The sequence below is a fragment of the Marmota marmota genome, unplaced genomic scaffold, assembly GCF_001458135.2.
Source record: "Marmota marmota marmota unplaced genomic scaffold, marMar, whole genome shotgun sequence".
In the NCBI taxonomy this organism is placed as follows: Eukaryota; Metazoa; Chordata; class Mammalia; order Rodentia; family Sciuridae; genus Marmota; species Marmota marmota.
The window spans coordinates 19,978,553-19,997,570 of NW_026000185.1; the positions used below are offsets into that span (position 1 = coordinate 19,978,553).

At 55.7% G+C, this 19,018-nt stretch overlaps 2 protein-coding genes across 5 annotated transcripts in view; both read right to left on the bottom strand.

The window, feature by feature from the left end:
• The window catches only part of Atp2a1 (ATPase sarcoplasmic/endoplasmic reticulum Ca2+ transporting 1), a 20,332-nt gene extending 8,585 nt beyond the window's left edge, over positions 1-11,747 (bottom strand). Inside the window, exons 1-9 of the mRNA XM_015491209.2 lie at positions 8,887-11,747; positions 8,600-8,617; positions 8,147-8,229; positions 6,591-6,695; positions 5,750-5,888; positions 3,873-3,953; positions 3,005-3,090; positions 2,562-2,859; positions 1,976-2,142 (exon numbers count right to left, since the gene is read on the bottom strand). Coding sequence (XP_015346695.2) covers positions 1,976-2,142; positions 2,562-2,859; positions 3,005-3,090; positions 3,873-3,953; positions 5,750-5,888; positions 6,591-6,695; positions 8,147-8,229; positions 8,600-8,617; positions 8,887-9,004 — 1,095 coding nt within the window. The 5' untranslated portion in view covers positions 9,005-11,747. The remainder of the gene's footprint in view (positions 1-1,975; positions 2,143-2,561; positions 2,860-3,004; positions 3,091-3,872; positions 3,954-5,749; positions 5,889-6,590; positions 6,696-8,146; positions 8,230-8,599; positions 8,618-8,886) is intronic.
• Positions 11,748-13,003: 1,256 nt separating this feature from the next.
• Sh2b1 (SH2B adaptor protein 1) overlaps positions 13,004-19,018 on the bottom strand; it is an 8,728-nt gene continuing 2,713 nt past the window's right edge. The window contains exons 2-10 of one of the 4 annotated variants that reach the window (XM_048789734.1): positions 18,129-19,018; positions 17,736-17,837; positions 17,393-17,484; positions 17,107-17,282; positions 15,213-15,416; positions 14,796-15,007; positions 14,442-14,663; positions 13,945-14,044; positions 13,004-13,785 (exon numbers count right to left, since the gene is read on the bottom strand). In XM_048789734.1, coding sequence (XP_048645691.1) covers positions 13,784-13,785; positions 13,945-14,044; positions 14,442-14,663; positions 14,796-15,007; positions 15,213-15,416; positions 17,107-17,282; positions 17,393-17,484; positions 17,736-17,837; positions 18,129-19,018 — 2,000 coding nt within the window. In that variant the 3' untranslated portion in view covers positions 13,004-13,783. The remainder of the gene's footprint in view (positions 13,786-13,944; positions 14,045-14,441; positions 14,664-14,795; positions 15,008-15,212; positions 15,417-17,106; positions 17,283-17,392; positions 17,485-17,735; positions 17,838-18,128) is intronic. The other 3 variants (XM_048789733.1, XM_015491212.2, XM_015491213.2) reach the window with 3 other exon arrangements.

Sequence of the window (19,018 nt, forward strand, 5' to 3'; positions counted from 1 at the left end):
AGCCTGAGCAATTTAGTGAGAACCTGTTTCAAAATAGAAAGGGCTGGGAGTGTAGCTCATGCTAAAGCATCCCTGGGCTCAATCTCCAGTACCCGCCCCCAAATATATATATATATTTATATACCTATAGATAGATAACTGTATTTCAATCATTTCAATCATTAGTTACTTCTGTAATTCTATGTATTTGTTCTGTTTCTTTTCTTTCTTTTTTTATTTTTTGTACGGGCAATTGAACCCAGAGGTGCTTTACCACTGAGCCATATCCCTAGCCCTTTTTATTTTATATTTTGAAACAGGATCTTGCTAAATTGCTGAAATCCTTGCTATGTTGCTGAGGCTGGCCTCAAACTTATGATCCTCCTGCCTTGGCCTCCCATGTTGCTGGGATTACAGGCATGCCCCACCATACCTAGCTGGTTTTTTTTTTTTTTTTTCCTACTTCTAAAACAGAATTCTGTGGATTTTGTTTTACATATTCAAAATTTTACACTGAGGAGCTCAGGGGTGTAGAATGCTTGCCTACTAAGCATGAGGCCCTGGCTTCAATTCCCAGCATTATAAAAGAAAAGAGCTGGGTGCAGTGGCGCAGGCCTGTAATCCCAGTGGCTTATGAGGCTGAGACAGGAGGATCTTGAGTTCAAAGCCAGCCTAAGCAATTGTGAGGCGCTAAGCAACTCAGTGAGACCCTGTCTCTAAATAAAATACAAAATAGGGCTGGGATGTGGCTCAGTGGTTGAGTGCCCCTGAGTTCAATACCTGGTAGCCCCCACAAAAAAGAAAAAAAATATTATATATACAAACATACACATTATATTGAGAAGTCCAACTGCCAAGGATCTAATACACAGAAAAGATTAAGAATTCTCAGTTTAAGCCGGGTCACGATGGCGTATGCCTGTAATCCCAGCAGCTTGTGAGGCTGAAGCAGGGGGACTGAGAGTTCAAAGCCAGCCTCAGCAATTTAGCAAGGTCCTAAGCAACTCAGCAAGACCTTATCTCTAATAAAATACAAAAAGGAGCTGGGGGCTGTGTTGTAGTTCAGTGGTAGAGGCTCACCTCTCATGCATGAGGCCCTGGGTTCAATCCTCAGCACCGTATAAAAATAAATAAATAAATAAATAAATAAATAAATAAATAAATAAATAAATAAATAAAAATAAAGATATTATGTCCATCTACAGCTAAAAAATTTTCAAAAAATAAAACAAAAAGATGTTGGGGATGTAGCTCTGTGGTTAAGTGCTCCTCAGTTCAATCTCTAGTACAAAAAAAAAGTTTTCTTTTCACAAATGCTGCTCAGGAGCTGGGGATGTGGCTTGGGGGTGGAGTGCTTCTCCAGCACCCTGAGTTTGACCCTAGTAACCACAAAAAGGAAGGAAGGAAGGAAAAAAGAGAGGGAAGGAAATGCTGTCCAGGATGGGCGCGGCTGGGCCTGCTGGGGGCGGCCGTGACCCGAGCTCTCTGGAGGCAGGTAATGCACAGGAAGGAGCTTGAGGGCTGCACAGACTTGGGTCTGGCCCTCAGATCTGCTGCCTGTCTTTTTGAGATGGGGTTTTGCTATGTCGCCCAGGCTGGCCTCAAACTCCTGGCCTCAGGGACTCTCCTGCCTCAGCCTCCTGAGCGGCAGGGACAACAGCATGCAGCTGTGCCACCCGTTACCTGTGCATCTTTCAGCCGGCCACTGACTCCCAGAGCCTCAGTTTCCTCCTCTGAAAAACTGCGTGACTGAGCCCTTCCCCTGAAGGGGCTGTCACAGAGGATGCGAGGACATGCAGCCGTGACTGGCAGGGGATGGTGGCCCTAGCGTACTGGCTGACTGGTCCCTTTCAGAGTGGCAGGATGGACCCCTCTGCTCTTTGAGCATATTCCAGGCCAGGCAGAGAAGCTGCCAGCGAAGAAGGGATCACCCCATGTTTGGAGGGCTCATTTCACCCCCAGAACAGGCTTCTCTTCTGCCCACACTGCTCCTGACCTTGCAGACAGACATCTGGTTGGTGGTGAGGGTGCCGGTCTTGTCGGAGCAGATGACAGAGGTGCAGCCCAGGGTCTCTACGGAGGGCAAGCTCCTCACGATGGCATTCTTCTTTGCCATCCGACGAGTACCCAAGGCCAGGCAGGTGGTGATGACTGCAGGAAGACCTGTCAGGGGAGAGACGGGTGCAGGGTCAGTGCAGGGCAGGAGGGAGACCTGATGTGGTCAGCTAAGTACCAACTGACCCCAAGGCGATCAGCTTTGTATTTTTTTTTTTTTTTGTGGTACCAGGGACTGAACCCAGAAGCTCTTAACCACTGAACCACATCCCAGCCCTTTCCTTTTTTTATTTTGAGACAGGGTGTCGCTAAGTTGCTGAGGGCCTTGCTAAGTTGTTGAGGCTGGCCTTGAACTTTCCATCCTCCTGCATCAGTCACCTGAGTCGCTGGGATGACAGCATGCGCCACCACAACCAACAAGATACTAACTTTTAACCCCTGGAACTGTCACTGTTTACTTTATTGTGCGAAAGAGTCTTTGCCACTGATATTAGGAAATGGAAGGAGAGAGAAAGGCTGCCCCATACCTTCTGGGATTGCAGCCACAGCCAGGGCCACGGCAATCTTAAAGTAGTAGATGGCCCCACGGAACCAGGATCCCCCGTGGACGGGATCATTGAAATGGCCAATGTTGATGAGCCAGACAGCCACGCAGATGAGGGAGATGACTTTAGACAATTGCTCTCCAAATTCATCGAGCTTCTGCTGCAGTGGGGTCTTGTCTTGTTCCGTAGCCGCCATTTGGTCTCGGATCTTCCCAATCTCAGTGCTCACACCAGTCGTGGCCACGACGCCCAAGGCCTTGCCGGCAGCAATGTTGGTGCCCTGGGTAGGTGAAGAAGAAGCGACAGGTGATCTTCATGCCACCTCCGCCCAGACAGAGGGCTTCAGCTCTTCTCAGGCCACCACGTTTCTCTCCCAAACCAGGCCCTCGGCTTGAGGGCATGATAGCTGGCCCTGGATCGCTCACCGAGAAAAGCATGTTCTTCTTGTCCTGGTTGACAGCTCGGGGGTCAGGGACGGGTTCTGTGTGCTTGATGACAGATACAGACTCGCCTGTAGAGAAGGGGCCAAGGGGACATTGAGATGATAGTATGTTCTTCTCCTTGACTTCCTGTCCCTAAGTCCCTCCCTGCTCAGAAGGACAAGGTTGCCAGGACCAGGCAGCCTTCTTGGAGGGAGTCTGGCCTCTGGAACAAGCTGGGCAGGGCAAACGGAACTCCATGGCACTTAGAGGAAAAGGGCTTTGACCTGACTCTGATCGGTTAACCACCTGCTCCCTGAAATGCAGACAAGATGGGGTACACTTGAGACAAATCAAATGAGCTGGTAAATGTGGAGGGCGCTGTACCGTAGAGCAGGCTCCTGGGAGGAGGGGCTGTCCCCGGCTGGGATATGGCCTCCTCCTCCCTAATGGCAGGGGCTCAGGCATCTTTGCCTTCTTGGACCTAAAGTAATGTCCACAGTCCCCTCTCCCCCCAGTAAAGGGAGAAGCAGCCATGGTTTGAAGAGCATCTGAACCCTCCACCTTGTCGCAGAATCTTATGGCTTCTCACTTGGGCACTTTTGAGCTTCTAGAGGAAACAGGACAGTTCTTGGGTATGTGTGTCCCTATGCCTGTGTGGAAGGGGTGGGTTGAAGGCCATATGGGGAGTGGGCACGAACATCCAGCTCTCCCCCATGACCCCTGTGGAAGAGCGAAGGCCGAGCCATGCTGTCTTCGCTACGGCCAGCCAGGAGGAGGCCTGTGGCTGGCTGTTCTACTTTGTCCACCTGGAACCTCGTCCCTGTCCACCCAGCTTCTCCCTCAGTATGTCCTCCCACCCCGGCCAGCGGACCTGTCAGGATGGACTGGTCGACCCGGAGGGTGGTGGATTTGATGGAGAGGATGCGGATGTCTGCGGGGACTTTGTCCCCCACTGTGGAGAGATTAGAGAACAGTGAGATCAGTTGGGAATGGAGTTGTGTTCCTTCCTAAGAAAAACCCAGTCCATGTTTGACTCTTCACCTTACCCATCCTCAGGTCTGGGTATCCACCCCGGGCTTTCCTCAGGCCCTTGGCATATGCTCCTGCCACCTCAGCAAGCACACCCCTCCCACTGTATAGCACCATTCCTTCTGCCCCCCTTGTTGAATTCTTTTCTTCCCACTAGCTCCAGCCTGGGAAGGGAGGGCCTGGTGTATTTCCTGGCACATAGTATGTGTTCATTAAAACAACCAAGGGGAAAATCAGGGACAATCCAGCTAAAGCTGGACAGAGAGGGAGACAAGGGTGAGAAAGCTGAGGAGGGCAAGGCAAGAAGGTAACTCAGAGAACAGGCTGCGTTGGAGAGAAGTAGCACCAGGCAAAACAGGAAGTGGACAGTCAGGGAAGGCAGGAAGAAACAGGAAGAAGTCCAGAGTTGAGAATATCAAGGTCAAACTAGAGAAAAAGTGGAGTGTGAAGTAGGAGAGGAGTGCCCACGAGGGAGGTCAAAGGAGGATGTGGGAGGAAAGGAAGGGGCACCCGTGGTCACAGAGGAGATCACACATCAGAACCTGGCAGCCAGGCCTGAGCATCTGGGGGCATGTGGGAGCCAGGGGTGAGCAAGTTGAGGGGAGAGGAGGATAGTCTGCAGGAAACAAGGCTCAGGGCCATGGGAAAACCCACAGGAGAGCCAGAAGGCTGTGGTGGGCGAGGGAGATGCCCAGGTAGGAGGCCCCCACACCAGAAGCACCTGGGAGGAGCTGAGAGGCAGATGCCCCACAGACTCAGAGACCTTTGGGGGAGGCTGAACAGTTCCCAGGGCCTCTGTCTAATTCTACCCTGGTCCCACAGATGGCCCAGGGGACAGGGTTCACTGTCTCTCCTTCCCTCAGTTTCTAAGGTCCCTTTTCCTGGGCCAGAGGAAGCAGACGGAGGAGGGAGGCGGTCAGTGATGGAGTCTGACACCCTGTCACCCAAGCCCCGGTGATATTTATAGATATCCATGGCGCTGACTCCAAACTGTCACCGGGGCAGGACAGCATCGGGGTCCTTGGCCTGCCTGCCCTCCTCCCTGTGTTTCCCGCGGTGGTGACATGGGTGTCTGGTGAAGGGAAGGAGGCCTAGAAAGATACCTTCCCCATGCCAGGGGCCTGGAGACGCGGGAAGGCCTGCGCAGGGCAAATATAAAAACCGCTGAAGGGGGCAGAATCCCAGTAATCTTAGCCACCCGGCCCCCACCCCTCCCTGGGAAGGCATTAAGTGTCCCTTGCTGGGGGCGGGGCCCTCCTTGAGCTCCCCTCCTCCCAGGTCCCGTGCTCTGAGCTGGGACCAGAGTTTCCCTTACATGGTCGGGGGCTTGATCCTTGGCTCCCCTCCTCCCTTCTACCCTCGCTCCTTCCCCTTTGAGAGGCCTCAAGGGCACTGAGAGGTCAAGACTGAAAGCTGACCAAGCTTGGGGGTGGGTGGAAGGAGAGGGAAGCCAGGCCCCACGAGGGGGTGGAGACGGGGCCGTTGGCAGAGACTGGGTTCCACCTGTCGCTTGCAGTACTGGGGGAGAGGAGGGGGAGCAGGGGGTCTGCCTGCAGACTCAGGGACAGGACTGGCTGTTCCTGCGGAGGCTCTGACTACTGTGGCTGCAATGTCCTGGGGTGACCTCTTAAGGAGTCTGGGAAGGAGAAGCCACCCCACCTTCTTCTTGGCCTCAGACCCAAGACCTCCCATCCTGGACCACTCATTCCCATCACTCACCGGCCACCTCCACAATGTCCCCGGGGACGATGTCCCGAGCCTTGATCCTTTGCACTGACTTGCGGTCAGCCCGGTAGACCTTCCCCATCTCGGGTTCATATTCCTTCAGCGCCTCAATGGCGTTCTCTGCATTTCGCTCCTGAGGGACACAGGTGGAGGAGGGCAGGGTCATCAGAGGGAAGAGGAGAGTAGGGAGGGAGGGGACTGGTTTAGGAAGATTGTAGGTCACAGGTGAGGGGTGCAGAGATGGAGGAGCAGGGACCCAGATTCTAGGGGACTTAAGACCATCATAGGCAGAGTTATGTAGTTCCATCTGGGCACAGCAAGTAGACAAAACCCCACAGGTGTGTGTGTGTGTGTGTGTGTGTGTGTTAAAAAAGCTGTCACCTATGGCTAAAAACAGGGAAGAGAGTTTTGAGCAGAGAGAGAGAAAAAAAAAAAAAAAAGAAAAACAGGAAGCAGGGACAAGGTCAGTAGAGGTGGTGAGATAAGAGGAGGAGGAAACCAAACTAGACCACTGAGCTCCTACTGTGCACCAGGCACTTTCACGCTCATCCTGTTCAATTCCACCACAATCCTGAGGGACAGGATTATTGGCCCTATCTTACAGATGAGGAAACTGAGACTCAGAGATATGAAGGAACTTGCTCAGGGTCATACAGTGAACAAGTGACAGTGGATCTCAATTCTTTCCAACACTCCATCCTATTTACAAACTAGGTGAGAGGACCACAGGAACAGGAAGACCCAGGGAAGCCAAGGAGGAGGAGGAGACTGGAGGAAGGATGGGCCTCATGATGGGTGTCAGGACTCAGAGGAAAGGGGAGGGGTCAATGCTAACCTGCCAAACCCCCACGATGGCATTGGCAATGAGGATCAAGAGGATGACAAAGGGTTCAACAAAGGCGGTGATGGTCTCTTCACCTTCCTCAAACCAGGCCAGCACCTGGGGAGCAGGACAAGGGAGAATAATAGATAATAAAAACCTCCCCCCAACCTGGGCAAAGAAAGGAAGTGGAAGGGTTCCAGGTACCACTGCAGAGGTCCCTGTGCAGGAGCTTAGGGGACACAAAGGGACTGCAAGCCCACGTCTGTGGGAAGTTCTACCCACTCAGAGCATCAGCAATGGCCACTGCGGTGATTCAACTTGAATAGGCCAGCACAGACATGCACAATTTCAGGATTAGCTGCGAGTGCTTTCAGGTTTCCCTCACTGAATTGTTGGCTTGGGAGCAAAGCTCAGGGGACACCCAGGCCAACTACCCCCACAGCCACATCCATCCCAGGGGAGCCAAAACCCATAGGAAAAACCCTGTGGTCCTCAGAGGCAGGCGCCCAGCCCACCCGCAGCCCTCCCCCACAGGCGAGGTAAGGAAGCTCCAATTTCACGAGGGAGCAGGAGGGGGGATAGTGTTACCCGCCTCCTGTACACACCCCGCCCCAGCTGTTGCCACTGCCAGGCAACAGCCACAGGCAAATGTCAAGGAGCAAATCTGAGAAGGGAGGCCCTGCCAGCTTGCCCTCAGGGGCGGTAGGGCCTCCATTAAGGAGACCAATGGACAGGGAGGCTTCTAAGCCTCCAGAGCCTTATCTTCCAGCAGGACTAAGAAGTCAAAGAAAGTCCGAAATACAGGGTGGCCTGCTGGGATGATGTCTGCGGAGGAGCCACCTGCAGGGTCCGTGGACACTGGAGGAGAACCCTCAGGGCAGGAGAGGTGGCAGGGGTCTGAAGAGGGGTGGGGTAGCCCTGCGGCTGTGAGGGGCCTGGGGCGGGGGAGAAGGGGTAGGGGTGTCAGCCTGGGTGGGTGAGGAGGAGTCCCAGGTTCCAGCCCTGTGGGGGTTGGGGTGGGGGTGACTCGTAGAGACAGATGAGGAGTTGGGGCGTTGGGGGCGCATTGGGAACCACCCTCGCACCAGCAGCGCTTTCCCGCTTCTCTGAGCCGAGTCTTTCCCTTGACCAATCAGCGTTAGAGAACGGGGAGGGCGGGGCAGGGGCGTCGGGGTGCTCGGTGATTGGTGGAGCAGAGTGGCCCGGGGCATGTCGGGAGTGGTCATTGCCCAGGAGCCTCAGCGCGCGGGCGTCTGAGCCCCTAGTGCAGCGCTAGCGGGGTAACCCGAGCCCTCGAAGCCCTTGAAGCTCCGAGGGTGGCTTAACTTCAGTGTTTTGGCTGAGAAACAGGCGTACAGCTTAAAATAAAACCTGCCTGCGGGGTGCGGGGGAGGACGGAGGGCGCGAATCAGCACTCAGCCCCCCTCAACTCTGGTTCTGGAAAATAAGGATGCTCAGGGCTTGGACTAGAGGATCCGCGACCGGGAGCCTTGCTAACCTCCGCCGCGAGCAGACTCCTGATCCCCCATCACACCCCAGCCAGCCCCCAGATGCGCTCCTACACTTACAAAGGAGATGCAGGCGGCCAGCAGAAGGATCCGCACCAGGAGGTCTTCAAACTGCTCTATCACCAACTCCCACAGGGACTTCCCTGGGAGGGGGGAAGGGAGAGGCAAGGGGAAGGGTCCCCCGGGTTAAGATCCAAAGGATGGAACTCTGGGACTTTGCATATAGGCTGAGGTCCAGGGAGTGTAGTGTCCTGAATCCCTAGGATGATGGGCAGGCGGCTTGTATGAGAGAATGGCAGAGGGAGCTGCCCGGAGTCCAAAAGGCAGGCTCCTCAAAATAGTGGGCAGTTATTCAAGGGTGGGACGCCTCAAGGAGAAAGTGCCTGGAGACTTCTGCCTTGGGTACTGCAATGTCTGGGAAGGGGATCTTTGCCTTTTGGAAAGGAGTGTGGGGTCGGTATGGCAGGGAGAAGGGTGGGTCATTTATGAGGGCTCAGGGCTTCCAGTACTTACCTTCCTCTGCAGGGAGCTCTATGCAGGGAAAAAGGAGAAAAGGACATGTTCATTTGGGGTTCAGCCTCATGGCCCCCACGCCCAAGAGTTTGTGGCTAAGGCCACCAACAGGGCACCTGAGGTTCACAAGGTCATCCCGTAAAACCTCCCCAAACTCCACATCTCAGACCCAGTTTGCTCAGTATCTCCCTGCTGCAACCATCAGACCATGTCCCTAGGATACTCTGGAGGAGCAGCTCCAGGTATGCATGTGGGTGCTACCAGTCTGTTCTCCAAGGGACACTTACCATTGGGGCCGTATTTCTCCAGATGCCGCTTAACTTGGTCCGGGGTAAGGCCCGTGGTCTCGCTCACCCCAAAATAGGCCAAACATTCCTCTGTGCTCTTGGCATGCGCAGCCTCCATTGTGCTCCCTTCTTGGGGGCCAGGGGGCGGTGTGTTCCTTTTTGGGGGCTCTCAGGCTTGGGGGCCTTCCTCAGTGTTTCTACCTGCCTATAGTCTGGGTTTCTTTTTCTCGCCTGGCCCCCCCAGGTTTTCCTTCCCTCCACGAAGCTCTGACCCCCGTCCCACTTGCGGCAGCCGGCCACCCCCCCAGCCCCCAGCTGGTCCTTATGAGAGAGTGGGGGGGGCCAGGCTCCCCCCTCCCCCAGATCAGGGATTGGCTGGCTGAGACTCCAGCAGGAGGGGTCAGAAGAGAGAGATATTTCTGCTGACAGAGGGGAACAGTGGGGCTGCAGCCTGAGATGTCACTCATGAAGGAAGCAAAGGTGGCCTGGCCCTGGGGGGGGGCAAGGATAGACTTCATTATCTTCTGCTACTGACCCCACCCCCAATGGCCTCAACTTCCCCTGATGACTGAATTTCCAGTCCCAGACTCATCTCCCCAGTTCTTCCCTTACGTCCTCTTCCACTCTGGGGCCTGGCTCTTTGTTTCAGTCACACCCTCTTTCCATCTCAGTCTTATCTACCCTGAACCTGTTTCCAGTGCCTGCCTACTGTCTCACCTAGTGTGTTGTGGGAGTAGCAGCAAAGATACTCCAAGCCTTCAGGGGACCAAAGCAGGGAAGAACATCTTTTGGGGACCAGAGGAAGTAGTTCTAGAGGGACAAGGGGAAGTAGGGAGGGGAGAGGGTCAAGGGGACAGGGCTGAAGATGGTAACCCTACCCTAGGGAGGGGTTGCTGCAGCCATCAACAAGGGATTTAGTGTCCAGGGCCTGGTGAGCAAAGCCAGCACTGCCTGTCTCTCCCCTAAACCGCCTCCCCCCATCGCTCGAGCTCAGCCTCTGGGAACACAGCCTTTAGTGCCCCCCCATCCCTGACAGGGAATCCTGACAGGAAAATGGGACACTCAGGCAGCCAGGTAACCCAAGAGGCTACAGAATGTGCTGATGGCAGAGGGGAGGGATAACTGTTTCAGGATGGGGGCGGGGGTCACCCCAAGTCATGGAATGAGTGTCGCTTCATTTCCCACTGTGCTCGCTCTGACCCAGGGGGGTTATATGGTAGACCCCAAAGCCTGTCGTCATCACTGTACTCTGGCACTGATGCCTCAACACCCTTGAGAGGGAATGAGGATCAGACCTCATTCAGACCTGGGCCTGCCCCACTGACAGGCACCCGGGAAGCTGGATAGAGCAGAGGCTCCGGTCCAAAGGAATGGGGAGGGGGCGGACTTGGGGAACAGGTCTGGGAGACAGGAGGAAAGGACAGAGCTGGGAAAGATGGGAAGTGTGAGAAGCAGTGGGGAAAAGGGACAGCGGGAGCTGGCTAGTGGCCGCCAGGTGGGCGGGGACCCCAGGGTTGGGTGCAAAGCCACAAGTTGTTGCTGAGCGGCTGGCCTTGGTGTCAGCTTCCTGAGAGGAGCAGCTGCTCTGAGCCGCCCTTCCCCACCCTGCGTCTTTTGGTTTCCACCAAGGCAGCTGCTGGAGAAGCAGACAGGGTACCAGGGCGCATGTGGGCAGGGGAGGGAAGCCAGCAGAGGTTCCATGAGAGCAGTGTGAAAGGTGAGTGACAGCAAGCAGCCCAGTGACCCTGGGCTCAAGTCCTTCTGTCTGGGCCTCAGTTTCCTGCTGTGAACAAGGAATGTACAGATGACTGAAAAGTTTTTATTATTATTAATTAATTAATTCGGTACTGGGGATTTAATCCAGGGGTGCTTTACCATTGATCACATCTCCAGTCCATTTTTGTTTTTTATTTTGAGATAGGATCTCATTAAATTGCTGAGGCTGGCCTCGAACTTGCAATCCTGCCTCAACCTCCCGAATCACTGGGACTGAGATTGCAGGCTGTGCTACCACACCTGACTTTTTTTTTTTTTTTTTAGTACTGGGGATTGAACCCAGATGCTTCACGACTGAGCTACATCGCCAGTCCATTTTATTTTATTTTGAGACAGTCTTGCTAAATTGCTGAGGCTGGCCTTGAACTTGTGGCCTTCCTATCTCAGCCTCCAGGGTCGCTGGGATTATAATCTGAAAGGGTTCCTAAGGCTGCTTCTCCCCCTGGGCTCCAACTTGCAGACAGGACCAGGAGGCAGTGGGGCAGGGCACAGGGAAGCCCCTGCACTGGGGAGGGTATGGCCAGAAGAGGTGGATGCAACCGAGGGATTTGGCCTCCTAGAGTTAGGACTTTGCTTGGAGTTGGGGAAGGATAGCCTCCAGGGTGAGTTGAGGACAAGGTGTTCCCTCCCCCTTTTCACAGTTCCCACAAACCCCTCCCTTGGAGTCCTGCTGTGACCTGGGAGGTGGATGCCTCAGACAATGGGGTGTGTATGTATTGGGGCTCACACCAACAGGCACCTCCACCTGGCCCAGCACCCGTCTCAGGCCAGAGTCAGGCCCAGCACTCGCCAAACTTTTTGGCACTGGCTGGCTTCTGTCCAGCAACACCTGGAGGAGTGACAGGGCCACTGTCTTACAGCAGCAGGAATGCCCAAACATGGAGAGGGGGAGACAGGAGATGGGTAGCTTCAGGGGAGTCAAGCATGAGACAGGGAAAGAGGCAGGCTTTACAGGCCGCTCCTGCCAACAGGGCCCTTTGAGGTTATTTGTTTCTGTCTCCTCCAGCTTCCCAGAGGGGCAGAATGAAACCAGAGAGGGAAAGCCAGCATCCAGGAGCTGCAGGAGGCTCTCCACCAGGGAGCCATGTGCTTGTCTGCAGAGTGGGTAGGTATCTCTGCGCCCATCCCTGCTTCATCTCTGGAAGGCAAGTCCCTGAAGGCTAGCAGGGTTTTGGGGGAAGGGGAGCCTCAGAGGACCAGTTGCCGCTAAATTAGGAGGAGATCAGGCCCTGCCTACCCCAGGGGTGCCACCAGCCATCTTGCTTTGAGAACATAGCACCCAGGTCTCCAAAGCACTTCCCCACCCTTTGATAGCCAATTCTATCCTGTCTCCTGAGGCCAAGTTTTGGGGGAGCCCCAGGGATGAGACAAAACAGGGAAAGCCAGCAGGCTTCCCCCAGCCAGTCCCCAGCCTGGGTGGCCTGTGTGCCCAGCTGTCTCCTGTCCATCTCCCACAGGACACAAGGCCCAGAATAGCAAGGTCATGAGCATGGGTAGGGCCTCCTGGAGATGGGGCAGAGTCTGGGGGCTGAGAGGTGGTGCTGGGGTGGGAGTGAGAGACATGGTAGGAGACAGGGAGAGGGCTGAGCACAGAGGTGGGATTCTCCAGAACCTGAGTGTCCCCTTGTTGGCACCCATCACTCCAGCATTGCAAAGTCCAGGGGTGCCCTCTGTCGGAGGGTACAGCTGTAGCACAGAAGATCAATTCAGAAAGCTGAGTTTAAAAATGGGGGCACTGCAAGAAGAGAGGCCTTGTTAGCTCCATGCCCTCAGGCCAGGCCTGTAGGTGCAGGCAACGAGCTGGTAGGGATGTGGCAGATGTGGAGTCTGGACCCACTCGACTGGATCTTCTGACTTTCAAGGGAAGCCAGTAATCTGAACGTGTTTGTGACACTCAAATGGAAACATTATCCAGACCAAACAAATCACTTCAGCAGCATGACTGAGATGAAACCTCATCTCGGTTAAGGACACCAGGGCCCAGAGCAGGAATACCTGGCCCCCAGGGCACACAGCAAATGAGAAAAGAGCCAGGGCTGGAAGCCAGTGCTCCGCCATTCAGCTTGCCTGTGTCCCTCTGCCCATTAGCTCTCTGCCTGCTTTCTCTTCAGGCAGGAAGGGCCTTTAACAATCACCAAAGTCCTGTCCCATTAGGACACCTTATTGGAGACCCCAAGAAGCACTGCTGAGCTTAGCACTCGCCAAGTCAGACAGGTGGGGAGCCACAGGGACCCTGGCTCTCCAGCCTCCCAGCTCTGGAGCTCACAACAGTGAGTGGCCTTCCCGACTCACCTGTCCTGCTCCCCGCTACAAACACTAGCCACAGCCATCACGGTGGAACTGAGATAAACCCTTTTATTTATTTATGCTTCTCCATTTTGTTTAAAACAACAACAACAACCACCTTAATATAACTGACAGCCCTTCCCCCCATCACCCTTGCTTGGGCTGGGGGGTAGTTGATGGGGAAATGGCCCCCAGGGATGGGGCTGACCATAAGAGCCCCTCAGGGAGGTAATGGAGCCCAAATCCCCTGCCTAGGGGATGGGCGCCTGTAGTGTACGAACTAGGGAGTTGACAGGGCTCTCGAACCTCTGCTTGTACCAGCACATATGCCCTTGACTGACAAGGTCAGGAAGCCTGTGGGAAGGGGACTCCCAAGTCTCCTCTATGTCCCTACCCAGCCCACCTCACGACCCGAGGACTGAAGAGCAAGAAGAGTGGAGAGAGGGTGGGGTGGGGTGTCTCACACCAAGGAGTACTGGTTGTTAATGGCTCTGGGATGACCCCCTTCTTCTCCGTTGCCCCCTAGTGGTAACTGCTGGAGCTGCACAATTGGGGTCACCCCAATGTCCCCACCAGAGCCAGCACCACCCTGGGCCTCCATGCCTGGTGCTATGGCCTCTTCCAATTCGACCACGGGGACCAGCTCAACCACGGGGACCAGCTCTTCCTGGACCCCTCCACTGCCCGTTTTCTCTTTCTCTTGCCTCTCTTTGGCTGCTGGGGCTGCTGCTGCCGCCACTTCTGGCGCCCCCGACGCCTCTTCTGCCCCAGGATATGGGGAATCTGTCCATGAAGGGGGTTCAGGGGGCTGGGGTAGGTCATGGGAGGTGTTCGGTTCTGGATAGGAATGGTAAGAAGACAGACTGATGGCTCCTGCAGGACCTGCCCCTCGTTCATCTCCCCAGGAGCCATGTGCTATCTCCCCCCAGCCCATCTCCTGAGCACCCCCCATGGAAGATGGATCATGGGCGGAGGTGAGAGGAGGACCACACTTACACACAGTCACTCGCTCCGAAGGGCATGAGGGTGGAGGAGGCATCGGGGTAGCATCGATCTCCCTCGCACACCCCTGCATGGCTCCCAGCCTGCTCCCGGCCTGGGGGGGAGGGGCAACGTGGGGACAGATGGGACATTGGGGTGGGGGAGAGGGAGAGATCAGACAGGGACATCAGACATCAAGGGAGGAGGGAGGGGGATCAGACCAAGCATCCCCCAGGAGGGCAGGCCCAAGGCAAGGTAGTGATGAGGGGCAAAGACAGGGCTGGGAGGATGGACCAGGAGACAGACGGACGATGGAACGGAGGAGTCCGATGGAATGGGGATGCACCAGCCCAGCTCTCCGCTGCCGCCCGGCCCTGGCGAGGAGCCCTCCTTCCTACACCCTAGCAGCCTTCCTCCGTCCCTTCCAGACCCCTGGCAAGGAGCCTCTGCTGCCCTGTCTCCCCAACAGCCTCTCCTCACATCCCCCCGCCCCGGCTTTCTGGCACACACACCTCACTTCTTGGGTGCACGGGCACCTCCTCCCCTGCAGACCTGCTCTGCTCACCCTGCTGCCGCTGGGAGGGCACATAGCTGACAAGGACAACATCACTGGAGCCTCCAGACTCCAGAGGGATGGGGTGCACCCGGAAGTGCTCGAGCATGTCGAAAATGGACTGGAACCACAGGTGCTGGACCCGGCACTGGCCCTCCTCGTTCAGTGACAAGCGCAGGTGCTGAGGGCCGGATGAGCAAGTGAGGTGGGAGCCGAGGCCCCTGCAGCCACAAAACCCTCCTCCCCTGGACAGCGGTGTCCCCCAAGCTCCCCAGTCTGCATAGAACAGAGCCTGTGCCTCAGGGGCGCTCACCTTGGCCTTGCCCTGGAAGTTGAAAGTGAGGACATATTCACCCCGCCTCGTTTCGCTCTGACGCACCAGGAAGACACCGTGGGAGCCGGTGCCTCCTTCCAGCACTAGCTGGGCGGCCTTGAGTCGAGAGAGCATCCCGTGGAACCAAGGATATCCTGAGAGGGGCTGGTCCCCCTCACCTCCCTCTGACTCCCCCTGGAACAGGAAGGACCCTTCAGGGAGGAGAGAGGAGGGAAACCTGGGTGTCAGGGAAGCTTCCCCATCCTGGGAGGAAAAAGCCTTGCCCGCCGCTTGTAGTGCCTCCTCCCCTCATGTGCCACTCCTTCCTCCAGGGTCACATCCCTTGGAATCCCACGACAGGAACGTCAGGAAGGCAGGCAAGTGGCCTGGAGAGACACCCATGCACCCCTCTGGTACCTGTGGCTGTTTCCGGAGTGTCCAAGGGAGGGTAGGGGGTTGAGAGGGGATGAACTGTTCCTGCAGGGGGGCCCTCTTCAATGGGGATGCGGGGGGGCAGCTCTGGGGGAAGCAGTTCCATGGAGTCAAAATGGGAGGCAGCAATGGAGGCCGAACTAGGGGAGATGGATGCTGAGGGCCGGTCTGAGAGGCCCCCATATGCCCCTGAAAAAAAATAGGAGGGCAAAGTTGAGAACCAGAGAAGAGTCTGTTCTGCAGGCCTGGCCTCCTGCCCGTTCCCCACTAGCAATCTACCCAGACCCCTCTGAGGCAGTGACCCCTGCTGATTTCTAACTGATGGCTCCTGACTTCCACTTTCTGCACTGTCGAGGGACTGCAGTTGTTGTAAGAAGGTCCTAGAATCCAAATGTGCCTATAGCTTTTCTGAATCAATAGCTGAAAAATTGCTGCAGAGGTGTGGGGATAGACTCTCTCAAAAATTCTCACATAAAAAAGGAGTCCTTTTTTTGGAATATAGCACAAAGTCCCCAACTCTCAGAGGCATCAAAAAGCCTCCTTCTAGCTGGTGTGGTGCCACATGCCTGTAATCCCAGCACTTGTGAGGCTGAGGCAGGAGGATTGCACATTTGAGGTGAGCCAAGGCAACTTAGTGAGACTCTGACTCAAAATACAAAGGGCTGGGGGTGTAGCTCAGTGGTAGAGCACCCCTGAGTTCACTCTCCAGAATCTCAGCAAAAATTAAGACTCCGCCTACTTCATCTTTACCTTAATTTGCATCCATGTGGCTTTCACTTCAGCCTATCCAATTTTTCGAAGTATCCTGAGCCCTCCCCACCTCAGATCTCTGCACTGGCCTTCACCTGCTCCGAGTCATGTTCTCTTGTCTCACCTTCTCTGTGTAGCACTCCGTCTACTCCACTTTCCCTGTGCTCTTCCTCCTGAGCTCCTAAGGACTTCCTGCTTGTGCTGTTCAGAGGATACTAAGCAGACACTGTTTTGGGACCTGCTTTTTCTCAGGAGTGATGTTGTGCCACCCCATGGAGGGTAAAGAGCTCATCTCAGACATCTGAGTTGCCCCTTCCATCCTGCCCCAGGGCTAGCACAGGGCCCTGTATGGACTAGGGCCTGCCTGAATGTCTGCCGAGTGGCAGGCCTGGGCCATGCTGAGAAACCAGGCAGGTGTGGCGAGGAGGGCTAGGGATCAGGAATGAAGATGATGTAGCCCATCTTTATCAGTGACTCTCAGGTGACCTCAGAAAAGCCACTCCCTCTCTCTGATCTCCGCTACTTGAGTTCTGATGCTGTGTGAATCCATTCTAGCTCCAAGAGTCTATGATTTCTTTGTTCATTTGCTGAATAGAGCCGTGTGCTAGGTACTGTCACATTGAAACCCAGAACAGCGGCCAGAAGAAAAGGGTAGAGTGGAAGTCAAATCTAGAAAGGCGAGCCGGGCTAGGCAGACACGTGTCTTTGTGTTTGGTCAAGCCAAAAGATACAGAGATAAAAGAAAATTTGGCGACCTCAACATATACAGAGTGAGAACAAAACAGAAACGTCTACAAAGTGTTTTGGAAGCTTGGAGAAGAGAACCATTATCTCCAGTAAGAGTAGTGGCCTGTGGGAGACTTAAAGAGAAAAAGTGACAAGGCTGGGCACAGAAGTTGACAGGGAGTTTCCTTGGGGCCTGTGTGGGATGGTAACAGTGGTGGTGCTAAACGGCAAGCTGTGGCTTAAGAGTGCTTGGCATGTTTGGAGACAAGAGACAAGCAATTGGTGGGGCAGCTGGGGGAGAGGATGGGGTGCCCAGAAGAACCTGGAAAGAGGGTGTGGGGCCTGACAGCAGGAGCCTTGCACAGAAGCTCTGAGGCTCCCAGGTCTGAAGGCCCCACCTTACCTTGCGAAAGGCGATCATTGCTCTCACTGGGTCCCAGAAGCAGATCCTGGCTGGGCAGACTCTCTGAATGGTTCAGGCAGGGCAGCTCCAGGCCATCTGTGTTCTCTTTTGTGAGGAAGGAGGTCCCAGGAGCCAGAGGGAGGGTCATGGGGCGGGGACTGGTAGCAGGGCAGGGTCTGCAGAAACAGGAAAAATGGTGTTGGAGAGAAAGTCACCAGCAGAGAGGCATAAGGCTGCTCCCCAACCCCACCCCCAGGTCTCCTCAGTGACAGAGGCAGGTCCTCACCCTGGGCTCAGGCATTCTTGAATGTCAGACACCCAGGCCTTCACATGGAGAGCATCAGTTGTCTCCAGGATGTACTCCGAGGGGCCTTCCACCTGTGGGGTCAAGAGGAGGACCTCAGCCTGGGCAGGGGCCAGGGACGTAGTCCCAAGGCCACATCCACCCCTAATGAAAACATCTTCCACTCTAACATCTCCTAGGGAAGCCACAGTCCTGCAGTCACACTCCTGAGGCACCTGACATAGAAATACCTCTCGCAGACAACGATGCTTGCTCAAAAGTGCTGAGAGCTTTCTCCCGGCATAAGCACTGCAGAGAGGTGGGGTGGAAGGCTCGGAGCTCCTACCTTGACCACAAACGTGTTTTCCCGGTCAGGCATCTCCAGGGCTGTGGTTGTCCGAACATCCGTGATAGTAGAGCAGGGAATGCTGAGCCGGGGCCTAGAGGCCTAGGTGAGAGGGAATGAGATCCAGCCTTCCAGTGTGCAGAGGCCCGCTCTCCCCTCCCTCCAGACATGCATCTTTCCTTCCTCAGGCCTTTCTAAGGCAGTTGGGCAAAAGGCAGGAACACTGCTGTCTCAGTGCTGCCCACAGCTACTATCAGAGATTCAAGCCCACTTTGAAAACAGTCGTGAAGCCATGATTGTGGGCCGGCAGAGCCTGGGCTTATGAGCAGGGCTGAGTAAAGACTCTGGCTGCTCCATCAATGCTCCCAGGGGCCCACCCTCCTCCTGCCTCACCTTGGGTGGTACAAAGAACTCCAGGCGACTTCCTCCTCCTCCTTCGCCTTCACTCCGAAGCAATAAGCGACACTTCTGCCACTGGGGCTGCCCTCCTCCCCCTGAGGTAGGCCCAGCTGCCCCTCCTCCCCGGCCTGCTCCGGCCGGGTCAGGGGCCGCCTCTTCGGCCCCCATGAAACTCAGCAGCTCTTCCCTCTGCACCACCCCTGCTCCATCCTTCAAGGTCCCCCCTCCCCGACTTAGTCTCAGCCTCTCAAATCGGTGAGTCCATCTTTCCCCAGGGGACGTGCCATCACTAACCAGTCCCCGACCAACAGTCCCAGCCCCTCCAGAGGAGTTGGAGTTGCTGTTTCCACCCAGGACTGGGGGGCCTGATGAGGTCTCCAGGGGACTCGCTGGGGAGGGAGGGTCAACAGTTCCCCGCCACTGCAGGATGCCACGGACAGAACCTCGGACCGAGCGACCGACTGAGCGGAGGGAGAAGCGTTTCTTGAGCTTCGGCTTCGAGGAGGTCGTAGAAGAGGAAGAGACTGAGGAGGGGAGGGGGCCGGCCAGGTCCTCGGATGATCGAGAGGGACCCAGCACAGCCAGGGGCCCGCCCACCCTGCAGCTCTCGAGGGACAAGTCATGTGGCGGAGGGATCTCCACACCGGGACTCAGGGGAGCTATAACTGGTGGTGAGAGGGAGCCCGAGGCCCGGGCCACCTCAGCTTCAAAGTGCTGCAGGAAGAGCTCAGCGAAGCGGCGAGAGAAGGCAGCCTCCGCCCCAGGCCCCGCGTACTGGGGGTGGGAGGCCAGGTAGAGGCGAAAACGGCGGGCAAAATCCAGGGCTGCAGCCCGGGCGTGGGACTCACAGAACTCCCGCCAACTTGGGGGAGGGGGTGGTGGCA